This window comes from Pangasianodon hypophthalmus, chromosome 3 (genome assembly GCF_027358585.1).
Source record: "Pangasianodon hypophthalmus isolate fPanHyp1 chromosome 3, fPanHyp1.pri, whole genome shotgun sequence".
In the NCBI taxonomy this organism is placed as follows: Eukaryota; Metazoa; Chordata; class Actinopteri; order Siluriformes; family Pangasiidae; genus Pangasianodon; species Pangasianodon hypophthalmus.
The window spans coordinates 833,971-854,964 of record NC_069712.1 but is presented as its reverse complement, the minus strand read 5'-3'; the positions used below and the strand labels follow the sequence as shown (position 1 = coordinate 854,964).

The window sequence follows — 20,994 nt, the reverse complement described above, 5'->3', positions numbered from 1 at the left end:
ATGAGGAGAAAGCAATATTGTCATGATACAAATGACTTGACAATAAGAATTTCACAGAGTAAATTCAGAACTGCAATCTTCTGCAGGAACTTACGTGAAGTTGGAGGTAGTGGGTTCAATAGGATCTGCACCAGATTTATTTAGAAGTGCGTTTACCTGGGGAGAAAAATCAAGATATTTTAATGTTAATATTAACTGTCCTGACAAATGTAATTGCACAGCATCAGGCTTCCTACAACGAGCAACTGACTGTTCAGTCAGTATTTAATCTTTTGCTGAACACTGAAAAAGCTTTCAACTTGCATCTGTGAAGACATGAAAGAATTCTTCTTCTAATTATAATTAATATTATGAGTCATTTCCCACACCACAGCTGAGTCTATGACGATTTACATTAAGGAAAGAAAGGGGTTAAAGATGAAAATAAGTAGTGATGGGAGGAACGCTATCTGCTATGCACATGGTGATGTACACTCACAGCGTTATTGATGATGCTCTGCACTTGGGTGTAGGTGTCGTTCCTGAGGTTAGGGTTCTTGGGAATGCTGACGTTGCTGATGCTGAATGTAATGTTAACTGCATAGGAGGTGTTTGAAATTTCTGTGGAAGAAATCAAATGTGAATCAACGTGATTGAATGTGTTTCAGATTCCATTAGAAAGGGACAAAGAATTGTTAAAGTGGATTGTGCAATACAAAAGGAAAACATACTGTCATAGGTGCAGTTCTGCACTGTTACAGTCTCAGTGAGGTTTACAGGTGTAGAAATCAGAAGAGCTGCAATAGCACTGGGAACAGGACTGGAGTCGTTGAAAACCAGCCTGACGTAGACCACTGCTGATCCATTGCTAGAGAAACACAGCATCATGTTGTATATCAGTAAAAATTCAGAATTTAGAAATGCATCACAGATGGTAATGGAAATGTAAATCTTGCTTAAACATCCATGAAAGAAATTACTCGTACGTTGTGGACGGAGATCCTGGAGAAGTCTGCACCGGAGTCGTAGTTGGATTAACCTTTGCAGATGTGTCTACAACAGAACAATTTTTAGTGAGAGGGTAAATTAATGGAACATAAATATGTTGAGAATCCCTAACCCTAACCCTAACCCTAGAAAGGTTATCAAATTGTGGTGTAACCTACCATTGACAGGCTGATTGATGACGTTTAGTAAATTGTATTCCATGTAACCATTAACTTGATCCTTTGAACTCCTATAAGGAGGAGAAAGCAATATTGTCATGATACAAATGACTTGACAATAAGAATTTCACAGAGTAAATTCAGAACTGCAATCTTCTGCAGGAACTTACGTGAAGTTGGAGGTAGTGGGTTCAACTGGATCTGCACCAGATTTATTTAGAAGTGCATTTACCTGGGGAGAAAAATCAAGATATTTTAATGTTAATATTAACTGTCCTGACAAATGTAATTGCACAGCATCAGGCTTCCTACAACGAGCAACTGACTGTTCAGTCAGTATTTAATCTTTTGCTGAAAACTGAAAAAGCTTTCAACTTGCATCTGTGAAGACATGAAAGAATTCTTCTTCTCATTATAATTAATATTATGAGTCATTTCCCACACCACAGCTGAGTCTATGACGATTTACGTTAAGGAAAGAAAGGGGTTAAAGATGAAAATAAGTAGTGATGGGAGGAACGCTATCTGCTATGCACATGGTGATGTACACTCACAGCGTTATTGATGATGCTCTGCACTTGGGTGTAGGTGTCGTTCCTGAGGTTAGGGTTCTTGGGAATGCTGACGTTGCTGATGCTGAATGTAATGTTAACTGCATAGGAGGTGTTTGAAATTTCTGTGGAAGAAATCAAATGTGAATCAACGTGATTGAATGTGTTTCAGATTCCATTAGAAAGGGACAAAGAATTGTTAAAGTGGATTGTGCAATACAAAAGGAAAACATACTGTCATAGGTGCAGTTCTGCACTGTTACAGTCTCAGTGAGGTTTACAGGTGTAGAAATCAGAAGAGCTGCAATAGCACTGGGAACAGGACTGGAGTCGTTGAAAACCAGCCTGACGTAGACCACTGCTGATCCATTGCTAGAGAAACACAGCATCATGTTGTATATCAGTAAAAATTCAGAATTTAGAAATGCATCACAGATGGTAATGGAAATGTAAATCTTGCTTAAACATCCATGAAAGAAATTACTCGTACGTTGTGGACGGAGATCCTGGAGAAGTCTGCACCGGAGTCGTAGTTGGATTAACCTTTGCAGATGTGTCTACAACAGAACAATTTTTAGTGAGAGGGTAAATTAATGGAACATAAATATGTTGAGAATCCCTAACCCTAACCCTAACCCTAGAAAGGTTATCAAATTGTGGTGTAACCTACCATTGACAGGCTGATTGATGACGTTTAGTAAATTGTATTCCATGTAACCATTAACTTGATCCTTTGAACTCCTATAATGAGGAGAAAGCAATATTGTCATGATACAAATGACTTGACAATAAGAATTTCACAGAGTAAATTCAGAACTGCAATCTTCTGCAGGAACTTACGTGAAGTTGGAGGTAGTGGGTTCAATAGGATCTGCACCAGATTTATTTAGAAGTGCGTTTACCTGGGGAGAAAAATCAAGATATTTTAATGTTAATATTAACTGTCCTGACAAATGTAATTGCAGAGCATCAGGCTTCCTACAACGAGCAACTGACTGTTCAGTCAGTATTTAATCTTTTGCTGAAAACTGAAAAAGCTTTCAACTTGCATCTGTGAAGACATGAAAGAATTCTTCTTCTCATTATAATTAATATTATGAGTCATTTCCCACACCACAGCTGAGTCTATGACGATTTACATTAAGGAAAGAAAGGGGTTAATGATGAAAATAAGTAGTGATGGGAGGAACGCTATCTGCTATGCACATGGTGATGTACACTCACAGCGTTATTGATGATGCTCTGCACTTGGGTGTAGGTGTCATTCCTGAGGTTAGGGTTCTTGGGAATGCTGACGTTGCTGATGCTGAATGTAATGTTAACTGCATAGGAGGTGTTTGAAATTTCTGTGGAAGAAATCAAATGTGAATCAACGTGATTCAATGTGTTTCAGATTCCATTAGAAAGGGACAAAGAATTGTTAAAGTGGATTGTGCAATACAAAAGGAAAACATACTGTCATAGGTGCAGTTCTGCACTGTTACAGTCACAGTGAGGTTTACAGGTGTAGAAATCAGAAGAGCTGCAATAGCACTGGGAACAGGACTGGAGTCGTTGAAAACCAGCCTGACGTAGACCACTGCTGATCCATTGCTAGAGAAACACAGCATCATGTTGTATATCAGTAAAAATTCAGAATTTAGAAATGCATCACAGATGGTAATGGAAATGTAAATCTTGCTTAAACATCCATGAAAGAAATTACTCGTACGTTGTGGACGGAGATCCTGGAGAAGTCTGCACCGGAGTCGTAGTTGGATTAACCTTTGCAGATGTGTCTACAACAGAACAATTTTTAGTGAGAGGGTAAATTAATGGAACATAAATATGTTGAGAATCCCTAACCCTAACCCTAACCCTAGAAAGGTTATCAAATTGTGGTGTAACCTACCATTGACAGGCTGATTGATGACGTTTAGTAAATTGTATTCCATGTAACCATTAACTTGATCCTTTGAACTCCTATAAGGAGGAGAAAGCAATATTGTCATGATACAAATGACTTGACAATAAGAATTTCACAGAGTAAATTCAGAACTGCAATCTTCTGCAGGAACTTACGTGAAGTTGGAGGTAGTGGGTTCAACTGGATCTGCACCAGATTTATTTAGAAGTGCATTTACCTGGGGAGAAAAATCAAGATATTTTAATGTTAATATTAACTGTCCTGACAAATGTAATTGCACAGCATCAGGCTTCCTACAACGAGCAACTGACTGTTCAGTCAGTATTTAATCTTTTGCTGAAAACTGAAAAAGCTTTCAACTTGCATCTGTGAAGACATGAAAGAATTCTTCTTCTCATTATAATTAATATTATGAGTCATTTCCCACACCACAGCTGAGTCTATGACGATTTACGTTAAGGAAAGAAAGGGGTTAAAGATGAAAATAAGTAGTGATGGGAGGAACGCTATCTGCTATGCACATGGTGATGTACACTCACAGCGTTATTGATGATGCTCTGCACTTGGGTGTAGGTGTCGTTCCTGAGGTTAGGGTTCTTGGGAATGCTGACGTTGCTGATGCTGAATGTAATGTTAACTGCATAGGAGGTGTTTGAAATTTCTGTGGAACAAATCAAATGTGAATCAACGTGATTGAATGTGTTTCAGATTCCATTAGAAAGGGACAAAGAATTGTTAAAGTGGATTGTGCAATACAAAAGGAAAACATACTGTCATAGGTGCAGTTCTGCACTGTTACAGTCTCAGTGAGGTTTACAGGTGTAGAAATCAGAAGAGCTGCAATAGCACTGGGAACAGGACTGGAGTCGTTGAAAACCAGCCTGACGTAGACCACTGCTGATCCATTGCTAGAGAAACACAGCATCATGTTGTATATCAGTAAAAATTCAGAATTTAGAAATGCATCACAGATGGTAATGGAAATGTAAATCTTGCTTAAACATCCATGAAAGAAATTACTCGTACGTTGTGGACGGAGATCCTGGAGAAGTCTGCACCGGAGTCATAGTTGGATTAACCTTTGCAGATGTGTCTACAACAGAACAATTTTTAGTGAGAGGGTAAATTAATGGAACATAAATATGTTGAGAATCCCTAACCCTAACCCTAACCCTAGAAAGGTTATCAAATTGTGGTGTAACCTACCATTGACAGGCTGATTGATGACGTTTAGTAAATTGTATTCCATGTAACCATTAACTTGATCCTTTGAACTCCTATAAGGAGGAGAAAGCAATATTGTCATGATACAAATGACTTGACAATAAGAATTTCACAGAGTAAATTCAGAACTGCAATCTTCTGCAGGAACTTACGTGAAGTTGGAGGTAGTGGGTTCAACTGGATCTGCACCAGATTTATTTAGAAGTGCATTTACCTGGGGAGAAAAATCAAGATATTTTAATGTTAATATTAACTGTCCTGACAAATGTAATTGCACAGCATCAGGCTTCCTACAACGAGCAACTGACTGTTCAGTCAGTATTTAATCTTTTGCTGAAAACTGAAAAAGCTTTCAACTTGCATCTGTGAAGACATGAAAGAATTCTTCTTCTCATTATAATTAATATTACGAGTCATTTCCCACACCACAGCTGAGTCTATGACGATTTACGTTAAGGAAAGAAAGGGGTTAAAGATGAAAATAAGTAGTGATGGGAGGAACGCTATCTGCTATGCACATGGTGATGTACACTCACAGCGTTATTGATGATGCTCTGCACTTGGGTGTAGGTGTCGTTCCTGAGGTTAGGGTTCTTGGGAATGCTGACGTTGCTGATGCTGAATGTAATGTTAACTGCATAGGAGGTGTTTGAAATTTCTGTGGAAGAAATCAAATGTGAATCAACATGATTGAATGTGTTTCTGATTCCATTAGAAAGGGACAAAGAATTGTTAAAGTGGATTGTGCAATACAAAAGGAAAACATACTGTCATAGGTGCAGTTCTGCACTGTTACAGTCACAGTGAGGTTTACAGGTGTAGAAATCAGAAGAGCTGCAATAGCACTGGGAACAGGACTGGAGTCGTTGAAAACCAGCCTGACGTAGACCACTGCTGATCCATTGCTAGAGAAACACAGCATCATGTTGTATATCAGTAAAAATTCAGAATTTAGAAATGCATCACAGATGGTAATGGAAATGTAAATCTTGCTTAAACATCCATGAAAGAAATTACTCGTACGTTGTGGACGGAGATCCTGGAGAACTCTGCACCGGAGTCATAGTTGGATTAACCTTTGCAGATGTGTCTACAAAAGAACAATTTTTAGTGAGAGGGTAAATTAATCGAACATAAATATGTTGAGAATCCCTAACCCTAACCCTAACCCTAGAAAGGTTATCAAATTGTGGTGTAACCTACCATTGACAGGCTGATTGATGATGTTTAGTAAATTGTATTCCATGTAACCATTAACTTGATCCTTTGAACTCCTATAAGGAGGAGAAAGCAATATTGTCATGATACAAATGACTTGACAATAAGAATTTCACAGAGTAAATTCAGAACTGCAATCTTCTGCAGGAACTTACGTGAAGTTGGAGGTAGTGGGTTCAACTGGATCTGCACCAGATTTATTTAGAAGTGCGTTTACCTGGGGAGAAAAATCAAGATATTTTAATGTTAATATTAACTGTCCTGACAAATGTAATTGCAAAGCATCAGGCTTCCTACAACGAGCAACTGACTGTTCAGTCAGTATTTAATCTTTTGCTGAAAACTGAATAAGCTTTCAACTTGCATCTGTGAAGACATGAAAGAATTCTTCTTCTCATTATAATTAATATTATGAGTCATTTCCCACACCACAGCTGAGTCTATGACGATTTACGTTAAGGAAAGAAAGGGGTTAAAGATGAAAATAAGTAGTGATGGGAGGAACGGTATCTGCTATGCACATGGTGATGTACACTCACAGCGTTATTGATGATGCTCTGCACTTGGGTGTAGGTGTCGTTCCTGAGGTTAGGGTTCTTGGGAATGCTGACGTTGCTGATGCTGAATGTAATGTTAACTGCATAGGAGGTGTTTGAAATTTCTGTGGAAGAAATCAAATGTGAATCAACGTGATTCAATGTGTTTCAGATTCCATTAGAAAGGGACAAAGAATTGTTAAAGTGGATTGTGCAATACAAAAGGAAAACATACTGTCATAGGTGCAGTTCTGCACTGTTACAGTCTCAGTGAGGTTTACAGGTGTAGAAATCAGAAGAGCTGCAATAGCACTGGGAACAGGACTGGAGTTGTTGAAAACCAGCCTGACGTAGACCACTGCTGATCCATTGCTAGAGAAACACAGCATCATGTTGTATATCAGTAAAAATTCAGAATTTAGAAATGCATCACAGATGGTAATGGAAATGTAAATCTTGCTTAAACATCCATGAAAGAAATTACTCGTACGTTGTGGACGGAGATCCTGGAGAAGTCTGCACCGGAGTCGTAGTTGGATTAACCTTTGCAGATGTGTCTACAACAAAACAATTTTTAGTGAGAGGGTAAATTAATGGAACATAAATATGTTGAGAATCCCTAACCCTAACCCTAACCCTAGAAAGGTTATCAAATTGTGGTGTAACCTACCATTGACAGGCTGATTGATGACGTTTAGTAAATTGTATTCCATGTAACCATTAACTTTATCTTCTGAACTCCTATAAGGAGGAGAAAGCAATATTGTCATGATACAAATGACTTGACAATAAGAATTTCACAGAGTAAATTCAGAACTGCAATCTTCTGCAGGAACTTACGTGAAGTTGGAGGTAGTGGGTTCAACTGGATCTGCACCAGATTTATTTAGAAGTGCGTTTACCTGGGGAGAAAAATCAAGATATTTTAATGTTAATATTAACTGTCCTGACAAATGTAATTGCACAGCATCAGGCTTCCTACAACGAGCAACTGACTGTTCAGTCAGTATTTAATCTTTTGCTGAACACTGAAAAAGCTTTCAAATTGCATCTGTAACCACATGAAAGAATTCTTCTTCTCATTATAATTAATATTATGAGTCATTTCCCACACCACAGCTGAGTCTATGACGATTTACGTTAAGGAAAGAAAGGGGTTAAAGATGAAAATAAGTAGTGATGGGAGGAACACTATCTGCTATGCACATGGTGATGTACACTCACAGCGTTATTGATGATGCTCTGCACTTGGGTGTAGGTGTCGTTCCTGAGGTTAGGGTTCTTGGGAATGCTGACGTTGCTGATGCTGAATGTAATGTTAACTGCATAGGAGGTGTTTGAAATTTCTGTGGAAGAAATCAAATGTGAATCAACGTGATTGAATGTGTTTCAGATTCCATTAGAAAGGGACAAAGAATTGTTAAAGTGGATTGTGCAATACAAAAGGAAAACATACTGTCATAGGTGCAGTTCTGCACTGTTACAGTCACAGTGAGGTTTACAGGTGTAGAAATCAGAAGAGCTGCAATAGCACTGGGAACAGGACTGGAGTTGTTGAAAACCAGCCTGACGTAGACCACTGCTGATCCATTGCTAGAGAAACACAGCATCATGTTGTATATCAGTAAAAATTCAGAATTTAGAAATGCATCACAGATGGTAATGGAAATGTAAATCTTGCTTAAACATCCATGAAAGAAATTACTCGTACGTTGTGGACGGAGATCCTGGAGAAGTCTGCACCGGAGTCGTAGTTGGATTAACCTCTGCAGATGTGTCTACAAAAGAACAATTTTTAGTGAGAGGGTAAATTAATGGAACATAAATATGTTGAGAATCCCTAACCCTAACCCTAACCCTAGAAAGGTTATCAAATTGTGGTGTAACCTACCATTGACAGGCTGATTGATGACGTTTAGTAAATTGTATTCCATGTAACCATTAACTTGATCCTTTGAACTCCTATAAGGAGGAGAAAGCAATATTGTCATGATACAAATGACTTGACAATAAGAATTTCACAGAGTAAATTCAGAACTGCAATCTTCTGCAGGAACTTACGTGAAGTTGGAGGTAGTGGGTTCAACTGGATCTGCACCAGATTTATTTAGAAGTGCGTTTACCTGGGGAGAAAAATCAAGATATTTTAATGTTAATATTAACTGTCCTGACAAATGTAATTGCACAGCATCAGGCTTCCTACAACGAGCAACTGACTGTTCAGTCAGTATTTAATCTTTTGCTGAAAACTGAAAAAGCTTTCAACTTGCATCTGTGAAGACATGAAAGAATTCTTCTTCTCATTATAATTAATATTATGAGTCATTTCCCACACCACAGCTGAGTCTATGACGATTTACGTTAAGGAAAGAAAGGGGTTAAAGATGAAAATAAGTAGTGATGGGAGGAACGCTATCTGCTATGCACATGGTGATGTACACTCACAGCGTTATTGATGATGCTCTGCACTTGGGTGTAGGTGTCGTTCCTGAGGTTAGGGTTCTTGGGAATGCTGACGTTGCTGATGCTGAATGTAATGTTAACTGCATAGGAGGTGTTTGAAATTTCTGTGGAACAAATCAAATGTGAATCAACATGATTGAATGTGTTTCTGATTCCATTAGAAAGGGACAAAGAATTGTTAAAGTGGATTGTGCAATACAAAAGGAAAACATACTGTCATAGGTGCAGTTCTGCACTGTTACAGTCTCAGTGAGGTTTACAGGTGTAGAAATCAGAAGAGCTGCAATAGCACTGGGAACAGGACTGGAGTCGTTGAAAACCAGCCTGACGTAGACCACTGCTGATCCATTGCTAGAGAAACACAGCATCATGTTGTATATCAGTAAAAATTCAGAATTTAGAAATGCATCACAGATGGTAATGGAAATGTAAATCTTGCTTAAACATCCATGAAAGAAATTACTCGTACGTTGTGGACGGAGATCCTGGAGAAGTCTGCACCGGAGTCGTAGTTGGATTAACCTTTGCAGATGTGTCTACAACAGAACAATTTTTAGTGAGAGGGTAAATTAATGGAACATAAATATGTTGAGAATCCCTAACCCTAACCCTAACCCTAGAAAGGTTATCAAATTGTGGTGTAACCTACCATTGACAGGCTGATTGATGACGTTTAGTAAATTGTATTCCATGTAACCATTAACTTGATCCTTTGAACTCCTATAATGAGGAGAAAGCAATATTGTCATGATACAAATGACTTGACAATAAGAATTTCACAGAGTAAATTCAGAACTGCAATCTTCTGCATGAACTTACGTGAAGTTGGAGGTAGTGGGTTCAATAGGATCTGCACCACGATCATTTAGAAGTGCATTTACCTGGGGAGAAAAATCAAGATATTTAAATGTTAATATTAACTGTCCTGACAAATGTAATTGCACAGCATCAGGCTTCCTACAACGAGCAACTGACTGTTCAGTCAGTATTTAATCTTTTGCTGAAAACTGAAAAAGCTTTCAACTTGCATCTGTAAACACATGAAAGAATTCTTCTTCTCATTATAATTAATATTATGAGTCATTTCCCACACCACAGCTGAGTCTATGACGATTTACGTTAAGGAAAGAAAGGGGTTAAAGATGAAAATAAGTAGTGATGGGAGGAACGCTATCTGCTATGCACATGGTGATGTACACTCACAGCGTTATTGATGATGCTCTGCACTTGGGTGTAGGTGTCGTTCCTGAGGTTAGGGTTCTTGGGAATGCTGACGTTGCTGATGCTGAATGTAATGTTAACTGCATAGGAGGTGTTTGAAATTTCTGTGGAAGAAATCAAATGTGAATCAACGTGATTGAATGTGTTTCTGATTCCATTAGAAAAGGAGAAAGAATCGTTCAGATTTAAATGTATTGTGTGATAAGAAAGGAGAACGTACCCTCATATGTGTAGTTCAGCACTTTTACAGGCTTCGCAAGGTTTGTGAGAGGAGAGCTCAACAGAGCTTCCATAATAATCAGGAGCAAATTCTCATTGCGGTTATTGAGTTTAGACTCAATCAGCAATTTGATAATCGTTGGGACGGCACTCTCTTTGGAAACAGGAGAGGACGAATTGAACACCAGCCTGGTTTCTACCACAGCTGTTCCACTGCTACAGGAGGAAAAGCATCATGTTGATTGTTTTTCAATGTAATTTCATGGATATTTACTCAGCATTATTAAATTTGTCAGAAATTTGTCATACATAATCGTGAGTTCATCGAGGAAGCTGGCTGGTTGTTTGGTATCTGATTCTTGGAAAGTGTAGTTCATGTGTCCATCAATCTTATCTCCTGAACTCCTGTAAAGGGAATACATCAATGTTGTCATGATAAACATGCTGTAAGCTAGCCAGTAACTACAGCAAGTAATTTTAAGAGAAATATTTCCTGCTTGGACTTACGTGAAGTTGACATTGTTGGGTTCAAATGGATCTGCATCAGGCCTATTCAGGAGTGTGTTTAGCTAAAGACAAGAACAAGGATTTGTCAGTATAGCTGTGACAACACATCCACTTGCACACCTTTAGCTATTCCACAATTAATTGTGCATTCAACTTTCAGTGTGTTGGCCTTAAGTGTAAAAGATTTCATCTATTGCACACTTGAATACATAAGGCATATTTTTTTGAGCAACAAGACATCATTAAAGTGCCCTGCGATGGCCTGGCTTCCCATTCAGGGTGTTGTCTCGCTTCATGCCCAGTGTTGTGGATATAGGCTCTGGATTCCACTGCAACCCCAACCAGGATAGACCACTTACTGAAGATCAATGAATGAATGAATGTGTTTAAAATCAATTTTCATAAGTGATTCCCCAAATTTCTGTTGAGTCTATGTTGGTATTTGTAAACATGCCATTTGGGTTCATGGATACGCTGTACTAACCAAGTCCTGATTAATGGACTATGTTATGCAGGCATTGTGTACACTCACAGCATCATTGATGATACTCTCCACTTGGTCGTAGGTGTCGTTCCTGAGGTTAGGGTTCTCTGGCATGCTGATGTTACTGATGTTGAATATGAAACTGATTGCATAGGAGGTGGCCGATTTATCTGTTTAAAAAGCAAATGTTATTTTGAGCTTTACAGAGATTAAAAAGACAGGACCAAGATTTGGACATTTGTGGCTGTATCGTGCACTTAGAAAGGAAAACATACTCTCGTAGGTGTAGTTCAGCACTGTTACAGAGTCAGTGAGGTTTGTGTGTCGAGAGTTCAGCAGATCTGCGATAGCACTGAGGACCAAACTCTCACTGGGAACAGGAGAGGACGAGTTGAACACCAGCCTGGTTTCAACCTTAGCTGATCCAGTTGTGGCTGTAGCAGGGGGTGCCTGATTATGAAGTACGAGGAGCTTAAGAAGAAACACACTAGGTGAATTGATATCACCCTCCTTATAGATGTAAGTTTGATTTGCCTCTATTACTGTAGCGTTACTCCTGAAATGAATGAAGAAACAAATTCACATAAATTAATACAGTCTAACCTTATTTCCAATTTTTCTAAGAATGCAAATGTGTGTAAAAAACAAAGGAATATTCAGAGTCATCCCTTACGTGTAGTTTGCTTGTGAGAAGTTAACTGATGCCACAGTTGGGGAATTCAAAATTGTGTTCATCTGGATATAAGTGAAAACATTTATTTAATATCTTACAGCAACTTATAGCAATAGCAATATTTATTTGTTAATGTAATGTAAAGTCATTGTGTGACCCAGAACAATATCTTTCACTAACCAGATTGTTGATTTTGTGCTGTATTAAGTCATATGTTGCACTCCTCTGGTCAGTCATCACAGACATGCTCACACTGCTGATTTTGAATGCAAAGTCTATATTATATGAGTTGTTTCCCGTTTCTAAAAGGAGAGATTGATTAAATTTTATTGATTAAAGTCATGAGTTAGTTTTATTAGTTTAGTATTGAATTATTTACATGAATATGTTTTTAATTAGAGATCATGGAATACTAATCGGAAAAGAGTCTTACTCTGATAGGTGATGTTCTTTATGCTGATAGGTTCATTCAGTGTTTGTGTTTCAAGAGCTCTCACTGTTCTGATGTTTGCATGCAGGAGAGCATTAGCAGCACTGACAACATCAGCCTCAGTAGGTACATGGGTCAAGTTCTCAAATATAACTTTAATATAAATGTATACAGATCCAATTCTGAAAGAGGAGAGAACAAAAGAAGTTATTACTAAAATACATAGAGGTTGAGGAGCTGATCAATAGAACAGAGAGCTACTGATGTTTTAGTAACATGAGAATATATTTGTAGAATAGAACAATATCTTTATTTGTCATTGAGTAAATGTATAAATGTAAGAAATTCAATTTCTTAACTATCAGTTCTATAATTTGCCTTGTGTGAACCATAGTTCAATCAGATTTAGAGGAATAAATCATTAGGTAGATTGTCAGTGAAAATATTAACTCAGTGTGTCTGGTATTAACCACATCCGAACCACAAAATATTAGTTTTTTTTTAATGACCAACATGTAGACCTTAATTAAATATAGACTGGAGAACTGACACATACACTGTAGAAGGAGGTGTTGCAGAGGGCGCCGGTGGATTGCTTTTTGTACAAGCTGTTGAAGATGAATCTAGAAGAAAATGTTTACCATGACAAACAATAAATACAAATGGACCATCACAGGCATTGCAATGGACCAGTAATGAGGAATGATGTGTGATGTAACCTACAGTTCTGTTTCCCAAGCTCATCGAGGAAGCTGACTGGTGTTATTTTAGTTCCATCTTGGAAAATGTATTCCATGTAACCATTAATTAGTTTTCCTGAGCAGCTGTTAACAACAATAGAAAGCAATTTTGTTATGATACTAATACAAATACAGTAAGTGTTACAGTGTAAAATACATACTCCTTGAACTTACACATTGAGTTTGAATCTCGAATCTTTGAGAGGTCTCACATTAGGATGATTTAGAAGTTTATTAATCTGAAGGAAAAACAAAGTTTTTTTTAATTTAAAACTTCTACACCATTCCAACGTATTCCAAAGTTAGCAAAAGTATATATATATATATATATATATATATATATATATGGACATTTTTACATAAGTAAATAAATGAATGAATAAATTAATTAATTAAATTAAATAAATAATATTTTTTAATTGATGACCCAGTTACTGTTGTGTCTGTGGTACATGAATCAAAGGCAACAATATTAAAACAAATATGTTGAACATGCTGATGGTTATGTGTACTCACTGCTCTGTTTATAGTTGTCTTGACTTCTTGTAAGATGCTGTTTGTGCAGGCAGAGTTCCCGTGTATTTTGATACTACTAATGTTAAAAGTGATGTTGACAGCATAGGAATTGTCTGAAATTTCTGTGGAAGAAAGTAAGCTGTCAAGTTCAGAAAGACAAGACAATAATTTGTACAATTAGAGGTATATTATGCAATAGAATGAAACCTTACTCTCATAGGTGTAGTTTGTCACTGTTACAGAGTCAGGAAGTGTTGCGCTTCGATAGTTCAACAGAGTTCTGATGACACTGTTGACCAAACTCTCACAGGGAATGCCAGATGAGTTGCTGATCACCAGTCTGGTTTGAACCACAGCTGATGCAGTTGTGGGGGTGACACACTGATGCCCAGGCTTTTTGCCAAGAGTAGCAGGAAGAGTAGTAGCAGGAGTAGTTGCAGTGAATGGTGCTTGACCATTGACTATGAGTAGCTGAATAAGGAGTCCACTTGGTGTCTTGTTATCATTCCCGTTAAACACATACACTTGAAAGGCCTCAATTGTGGTAGAGCTACCACTGAAATTTAAAAAAAACAAATTTAACAGAATAATCATCTGTCTGTTTTTTGTTTGTATAGAAAAAGTAACAGAGGAGGCTGAGTTATCACTTACCTGAAATTTGCTTGTGGGTAGGTAAAGTGTCCAGGATTTGAGATATTTAAGATTTCACTCAGCTGAATATAAGTGTCAAATGTTACTTAAATAACTTTTCACATTAAAAAAAAATATTAATTTATAGGTAAAAAAAAAAAAAAGTCATTTTGTGACCAGAAGAGTATATTTTACTCACCAGGCTGTTCATTTTGTTTTGTATTGTGTTGTATGTTTCATTAATCTGATCAGTGTTTTCAGGAATGTTCACATTGCTAATCCTGAATGCAAAGTCTATACTGTAGGAGTTGTTGCTTGTTTCTAGAAAGGAAGGATTATAAAAGATGGGGTTATAAAAAAGAGCATGAGCAAAAACTATAACCTCATTAATTCATTTATTTAAGTAGTTTTTGACAAACATCAACTTGATATAATATATGAAAGATGGGCACTAATGGAACATGAAAATTCATTTGTTCATTCATATTCAGTAAGAGCTTAAAGCTGGTCAGGGTGGCAGTCTATCCCAGGAACACTGGGTGCGAAGCAGGAATACTCCCTGAACGGGATGCCAGTCCATCACAGGTCAACACACAGAAATTCACACTCTTGTTCACACCTAGGGACAATTTAGCTTAGCCAGTTCACCTACTTGCATGGTTTTGGGAGATGTGAGGAAACCAGAGAACCCAGAGGTAACCCACAGCGATATAAGGAGAATATGCAAACACAACACAAACAGTAACCTGAGCTCAGGATGGCAATGGGGACCCTGGAGCTGTGAGGTGGCAATGCTACCCATTGTGCCACTATGCCGCAGGAGCAAGGAAAAATAGATTTTTACTACAGATTAGGAAAAAACTTACTCTCATAGGTGATGCTCTGTATGCTGTTTGGGTTCCATTCAGCATTAACAACTTTAAGAACCTCATCCTCACTTGGTACAGTGGTCAAGTCCCTAAACTCAATTTTAATGTGAATCACAATAGTACTGGGTCTGAAACAGGAGAGAACATGAGAAGTGATTATCAAAATACATAAAGAAGTACTCGTGTATAAGTAATCCCTAATAAAATGATTTAGTATTACACTGTTTTACAAAAGCAATTCAAAATGCATTCTATAATATGCATTCTATCCATTAAATACACCATATGACCAAAAGTATGTGCACCCCTGACCATCACACTCATATGTGGTTCTTCCCCAAACTGTTTCCACAAAGCAGGAAGCACACAGTTGTATAGAACGTCTCTGGGTGCTGTAGCTTTACAGTTTCCCTTCAGTGGAACTAAGAGACTCAAACCTGTTCCAGCATGACAATGCCCCTGTGCACAAAGTGAGCTCCATGAAGACATGGTGTGTTATGGTTGGAGTGGAAGAACTCGAGTGTCCTGCACAGAGCCCTGACCTCAACCCCACTGAACACCTTTGGGATGAACTGGAACACCGACTGAACCCCAGACCTCCTCGACATCCCAACCTCAGCGCCTGACCTCACTAATGCTCTTGTAGCTGAATGAACACAAATCCCCACAGCCTCGCTCCAACATCTAGTGGAAAGCTTCCCAGAAGAGTGGAGCTCATTATAACAGCAAACACATGGGGAATAAATCTGGAATGGGACGTTCAACAAGCACATATGGGTGTGATGGTCAGGGGTGCACATACTTTTGCCCACATAGTGTATATATTTCAGAGGTTGAGCATACGTGATTTCATTTCTTGAAGTTGTTGGAGGAACTGTTGTCTTTTTGCCTGCTTCTCCAGGTAAATGTGTGTTTCTTGATGGCCTAACTAGTGTGTGGCTGGTCACCACCGGATTTCTTGTAGTTGTTGCAGAAGCTATTGTAGGCGAAATCGCAAGAAAGCAGTATTAATTATCGGTATGATTACTGGAATAATTATTTAATTTCAACCAACCACTGTCCATTCATAAGGCAAGAATCTGGTGTAACATACCACTGAGTTCATTCATCAAGCTGATTGGTAGTTTCCTATTCCCACATCCAAAGCTGTACTCTATATCAATTTCCAAATTCCTGTAAGGAGAGCAGCAAAATGTAAACATGTCAATCATACAATTTACTGTACAGTATGATTCAATAAATCAATGCCTTTTTGGACTTACATGACGAAGGAGCTATGGTGTTCAAATGGTTCTGCTCCAGGTTCATTCAATAACCTGTTTAGCTAAAGATGAAAATATATATATATATATTTTTAAAAAAAAAATCCTACTAGTAGCTATCATAGCACAGGTATTTCAGCTTTAACTCTTCACTGTACATTCAGTCTTCATTGTGTTGGCTACAAACTATAAATCCCATTTAAAAGATGTTTCTTATTTAAAACATATATAAAACATAATTTTTTTTTTACTGGAAATGTTAACTTGGAATAATCACAGAAATACATATTGAACAATCCCTTGGGTGGTGTACATTTTTAAAATTGTATTTAATAAAAATTGTATTAATTATTTCAGTTAAAATTGTAGTAAATAAAAATGTTATTTTTTTATTTAGTATATAGACTTCAGTTAAACAAACCAAGCAACAACCCCCCCCCCCCCCTTGAAAAAAAAAAAAAAGATTTTGAATAATACACATGACTGAGGGGACACATATTTTTTTACCCACTAATCAGATCTCCACTTTATTTTCTGTGTAAATTTAAGGCACCACAGCTGCTCAGAGACTCTTTTTACAAGTCCTTCCTCTAACTTTCTTTTACTGTGTTTTGGCCAAACTAGTGAAATACAGTTAACTTTAGCTAACCATCTAGCTGACCATTGTGGAGGCTTCATTACTGGCTCCTTTTTTTAACAGAGTAAATGGCAAAGATGCTAACATCCTATGCAGTGAAGTGTGTCTGAAAATCAAAAGCGAGAGTTTCACAATATGTAGACACTCTCGCTTTTGATTTTCAGACACACCTCACTGGTTTGCAGCAAGCAATCTTTCAGGGAAAATGAAAATATATGACTTTTCTTTTGATTAACCAAAAACATATTTAAACATCCTTCTGGTGTTATGAATTTTAAATCCATTTGCCTGATTAATTTCACAAATCACTGATGAGTCTTTTTTTTTTTTATCTTTTAAAAAGTATCTCATGTTTATTAAATACAGTGGATCAAATTCTTACACAGGTGGTCATGTTTACTTACTGTGTTGTCGATGGATGCAAGGATTTGCTTGTAGACATTTTTCCTAAGGTCACGGTTCTCTGGCATGATGGTACTGACACTGATTATGAAGAAAACTTCATAGGAGTTGGCTGAAGTTTCTGTGGAACAAATCAAATATAATTTTCTTTTTTTCTTTCATATGGTTGACACATCTATAGGTATCATATGGAAGGGACACGGAATTAGATGTTTTCAGCTGCATGGTGTCATTAGAAGGGAGAACATACTGTTGTAGGCGAAGCCCAGAACCTTCACAGTATCTGGGATGTTGGCAGATCGAGAGTTCAGCAGATTTGCAATAGCATTTAAGACCAAACCCTCACTTGGAACAGGAAATGTGCAGTCGAACACCAGCTTTACAGTGGCCGTAGGTGAAATAGGTCTGGAGAGACAAAGGATTATAATGATTGTTTTCCAATGATGATTAATAATCATCTACTTCAATGAGCTATTAAATACGCAACAGATGTTGAGCATACTTTGAGGGAGTAGTTTTCGTTGTTGTATTTATTAGTTCAGCAGTGAAAATTGATATCGGTGAAGTAGTAGTTCTTGGAGTCACTGTTGTTCTTTTGCTTGTTGCTTGTGATGAGCTCTTGGTCGAGACTTTTCTGGAAGGCACTGCTGTTGTAACTTTTGCAGTACTGAATGATGCTTTAGTTGCTTTAATTTTTTTTGTATCTGTGTTATCAGGAGAAGTAGATCCAGCTCTTCTGACATTTGCAATGTGTGTAACTGCAGATCGTTGTGAAGTTTCTGTATTGGCTTCTTTCAATACATTTTTATTTTGTGTGAAATCATTGTTCATCCTTGTTTTTTCCATGTTAGATGATTCAGGATTCTGCCATTCTTTTGCCCTGCAATTAATCAATATTAAACATGGGATATTAATGTTAAAGGAAATATTGAGATAGTGTATTGATATACTTTAACCAATGACATTTGCTAGCTCACTTCCCAAAGTCTTCATTTCAAGAAATAATTTAATTTTTCTTGATCCACAATGACCATTACATTCAACCAGACACACTCAATGGAGAAAAAATAGTGTACTTACGCTTGGGCACCAGTCCAGGTAAGCACCCCCCATATACACACTGTCACAAATGATAAATATTTAAAATAATTTAAAATATACTTTAATGCATAGATTATATATGCTTTTATTGGCTTTAGGTTTTAAAAGAGTCTAAAAGATGTCAGTTGTATCCCAATTAAGCTCATACATAGAAATTATGGCTTGATCTAGTAATAATCATACAGTATGTAATCATTATATAATCATATTGCAAAATCTATATCCTAGAATGTGTATAATGTAGTTTCCAAACATTATCTCATACCAATTAATTATATGTACTGCTGTAGGAAAAGATGCCTTAATGAATACTATAAATTTACTTATATGAACAAAGCATAGGTTAACAGCTTTGTCTGGTTTTTTGTTGGGCACTGAGACAAAACTTGATTTTCACATAAAATTTCACAAAAAACTAATCTATCCAGCAGAAATAATTAGGAAATTAACCACCAAGCTTAAATGCTGACTCCACTCAAATTATAAAAATGGAAGTGAGTAATTTTTAATTTTTTAAAATTTTTATTTTAAATGAACATTTTAGTGTAGTTGCAGAAATATTCCAAAGATTTTAAAGTGAATAAAATATCAATTTTACTTACATATGGTGAGGAGTGTGGTTTTTCTGGTGCCATGATTTTTGGAGAAGGCAAACCTATTGATATACAGTGATTATTTAATTGACTGAATATGTTATTGAACTTTCTGACATTTCATTAATTAAATCACTGAAGGTTAACCAAAGTCTACTGTATATTTTCTCACACAGATTGAAATTTCCGATCATTATGCTTTACTGGATAATGAAATTAAAATATGTAGATAATGTATATTATAGATTTTCATTTTTGTAGTTTTCCATGAAATACTAGAGCAAGCTGGTTTAATTTAAAATTAATGATTTAAGCAAACAAGAAGTCAATAGTCTAAAAATGTTGCCATAGTTTTTCTTTCTCATTTTCTCATTAAAACACAATTCCATCAGAGAATACAAAGATTGTGAATCTTAATTTGCTTCTAAATTTGTTTCTATCACTGTCAAATATAGAGATGGAAACAAATGTTGTGTAGCAGGCAGCACCTGCCACTCTGCATTGAATAATCTGTGATTTTGATGTGCTTTGTATGGACAAATAAATACCACATATTAATTAAAACATCAGAATTAACAGTGAAAAAAATCTAAAAGATATCAGCAGTGTTACCTTAGTTTATTCTTCAAAGTCATAACCATCCAGTCTCAAGCGATAATTTGTCCACTGTAACACACTCAGTGATTTGTCTTAAAGATAACAGACTCTGTCTTGGAAGGTGATTTATCAAAACTGCAAATTGACGCTTCAAGGAGTGGTGTAACGTCAATAGGAGGTGGCCCCTCCCTCACTTGTGTTATGGAAAAACATAAGCCATCTTTGGTCACCTGAACAATAACAGGTGTATATCCAGATAGTGAAGATTATGACGAAGACAGTGTGAAGTATGTGGTTATATATTAAGAGAACACCACAACCCAGTAATTAATTTGATGCCCTACTGAACAATTTATTGGGCAATGAATTAAGTTGTGCATACTGCAATGGGATCTCAACTTATTTGTGAAAGATTTAGAAATTAGAACAAAGTTCTAGATAGTCCCTAATATCTAAATATTTTATTAGAAATACCCTTCCTATTTAGTCCAGTTTGTGTGGCATTTGTCATGCTGATAACATGGGAGATATACCAAGAAACTCTGCAGTTATAGAAATTGAATAATCTCAAAAATAGCACCACTATTTATCTTCCCTTCTCCATCTCGCAAACCTGTTGCCATTCCTCAAGTATATCTTCGGGGGGAGAGCAGTAGAATCCTGCATATTGACAATTGACTGAAACGCAGAAAAGCAGAAAAATGAATTAGCCATTACATGTCATGAATCAAAGATATGACTATAACTTTTTCCCCATATTAGATTTCAGACACACTGAATATGTGTGTTAGGGCAATGGGATAAAAAATGCTTAATTGAATTTAAGCTTATGTTATCTATTATATTGCGGGTTATGGTGTGCATTCCACTGGGGTGAACTGTACGAATTTTTAAATCACTAATATTATTGCTTTTCTTCGTTTTGTTACTGTTTTATTGTTCTGAATGCATTGGTTTTCAGTTATTTTTGTAAGGTAGAAACACTGGTTATGTTTCCTTTGAGGTAAACAGGTGCTGTAAGGTGTGTATATTGAAAAGATCAAATTTAATGGATCTAATTACAGTACGCT

General features: G+C 36.9%; 1 protein-coding gene across 1 annotated transcript in view; it reads right to left on the bottom strand.

The window, feature by feature from the left end:
* LOC113525487 (mucin-17) overlaps positions 1-20,052 on the bottom strand; it is a 57,741-nt gene extending 37,689 nt beyond the window's left edge. Inside the window, exons 1-67 of the mRNA XM_053232338.1 lie at positions 19,940-20,052; positions 19,337-19,389; positions 18,714-18,753; positions 18,136-18,513; positions 17,884-18,038; positions 17,636-17,754; positions 16,595-16,656; positions 16,426-16,505; positions 16,176-16,308; positions 15,330-15,460; positions 14,663-14,784; positions 14,485-14,546; positions 14,046-14,389; positions 13,834-13,955; positions 13,492-13,556; positions 13,301-13,401; positions 13,134-13,200; positions 12,581-12,759; positions 12,328-12,449; positions 12,148-12,209; positions 11,750-12,030; positions 11,523-11,644; positions 10,991-11,052; positions 10,793-10,888; positions 10,485-10,699; positions 10,247-10,368; positions 9,863-9,924; positions 9,693-9,763; positions 9,513-9,579; positions 9,258-9,394; positions 9,026-9,123; positions 8,642-8,703; positions 8,472-8,542; positions 8,292-8,358; positions 8,037-8,173; positions 7,805-7,902; positions 7,421-7,482; positions 7,251-7,321; positions 7,071-7,137; positions 6,816-6,952; positions 6,584-6,681; positions 6,200-6,261; positions 6,030-6,100; positions 5,850-5,916; positions 5,595-5,731; positions 5,363-5,460; positions 4,979-5,040; positions 4,809-4,879; positions 4,629-4,695; positions 4,374-4,510; positions 4,142-4,239; positions 3,758-3,819; positions 3,588-3,658; positions 3,408-3,474; positions 3,153-3,289; positions 2,921-3,018; positions 2,537-2,598; positions 2,367-2,437; positions 2,187-2,253; positions 1,932-2,068; positions 1,700-1,797; positions 1,316-1,377; positions 1,146-1,216; positions 966-1,032; positions 711-847; positions 479-576; positions 95-156 (exon numbers count right to left, since the gene is read on the bottom strand). Of these exons, the coding sequence (XP_053088313.1) occupies positions 95-156; positions 479-576; positions 711-847; positions 966-1,032; positions 1,146-1,216; positions 1,316-1,377; positions 1,700-1,797; positions 1,932-2,068; positions 2,187-2,253; positions 2,367-2,437; positions 2,537-2,598; positions 2,921-3,018; positions 3,153-3,289; positions 3,408-3,474; positions 3,588-3,658; positions 3,758-3,819; positions 4,142-4,239; positions 4,374-4,510; positions 4,629-4,695; positions 4,809-4,879; positions 4,979-5,040; positions 5,363-5,460; positions 5,595-5,731; positions 5,850-5,916; positions 6,030-6,100; positions 6,200-6,261; positions 6,584-6,681; positions 6,816-6,952; positions 7,071-7,137; positions 7,251-7,321; positions 7,421-7,482; positions 7,805-7,902; positions 8,037-8,173; positions 8,292-8,358; positions 8,472-8,542; positions 8,642-8,703; positions 9,026-9,123; positions 9,258-9,394; positions 9,513-9,579; positions 9,693-9,763; positions 9,863-9,924; positions 10,247-10,368; positions 10,485-10,699; positions 10,793-10,888; positions 10,991-11,052; positions 11,523-11,644; positions 11,750-12,030; positions 12,148-12,209; positions 12,328-12,449; positions 12,581-12,759; positions 13,134-13,200; positions 13,301-13,401; positions 13,492-13,556; positions 13,834-13,955; positions 14,046-14,389; positions 14,485-14,546; positions 14,663-14,784; positions 15,330-15,460; positions 16,176-16,308; positions 16,426-16,505; positions 16,595-16,656; positions 17,636-17,754; positions 17,884-18,038; positions 18,136-18,513; positions 18,714-18,753; positions 19,337-19,389; positions 19,940-19,968 (6,866 nt within the window). The 5' untranslated portion in view covers positions 19,969-20,052. The remainder of the gene's footprint in view (positions 1-94; positions 157-478; positions 577-710; positions 848-965; positions 1,033-1,145; positions 1,217-1,315; positions 1,378-1,699; positions 1,798-1,931; positions 2,069-2,186; positions 2,254-2,366; positions 2,438-2,536; positions 2,599-2,920; positions 3,019-3,152; positions 3,290-3,407; positions 3,475-3,587; positions 3,659-3,757; positions 3,820-4,141; positions 4,240-4,373; positions 4,511-4,628; positions 4,696-4,808; positions 4,880-4,978; positions 5,041-5,362; positions 5,461-5,594; positions 5,732-5,849; positions 5,917-6,029; positions 6,101-6,199; positions 6,262-6,583; positions 6,682-6,815; positions 6,953-7,070; positions 7,138-7,250; positions 7,322-7,420; positions 7,483-7,804; positions 7,903-8,036; positions 8,174-8,291; positions 8,359-8,471; positions 8,543-8,641; positions 8,704-9,025; positions 9,124-9,257; positions 9,395-9,512; positions 9,580-9,692; positions 9,764-9,862; positions 9,925-10,246; positions 10,369-10,484; positions 10,700-10,792; positions 10,889-10,990; positions 11,053-11,522; positions 11,645-11,749; positions 12,031-12,147; positions 12,210-12,327; positions 12,450-12,580; positions 12,760-13,133; positions 13,201-13,300; positions 13,402-13,491; positions 13,557-13,833; positions 13,956-14,045; positions 14,390-14,484; positions 14,547-14,662; positions 14,785-15,329; positions 15,461-16,175; positions 16,309-16,425; positions 16,506-16,594; positions 16,657-17,635; positions 17,755-17,883; positions 18,039-18,135; positions 18,514-18,713; positions 18,754-19,336; positions 19,390-19,939) is intronic.
* Between the last annotated feature and the right edge of the window lie 942 nt (positions 20,053-20,994).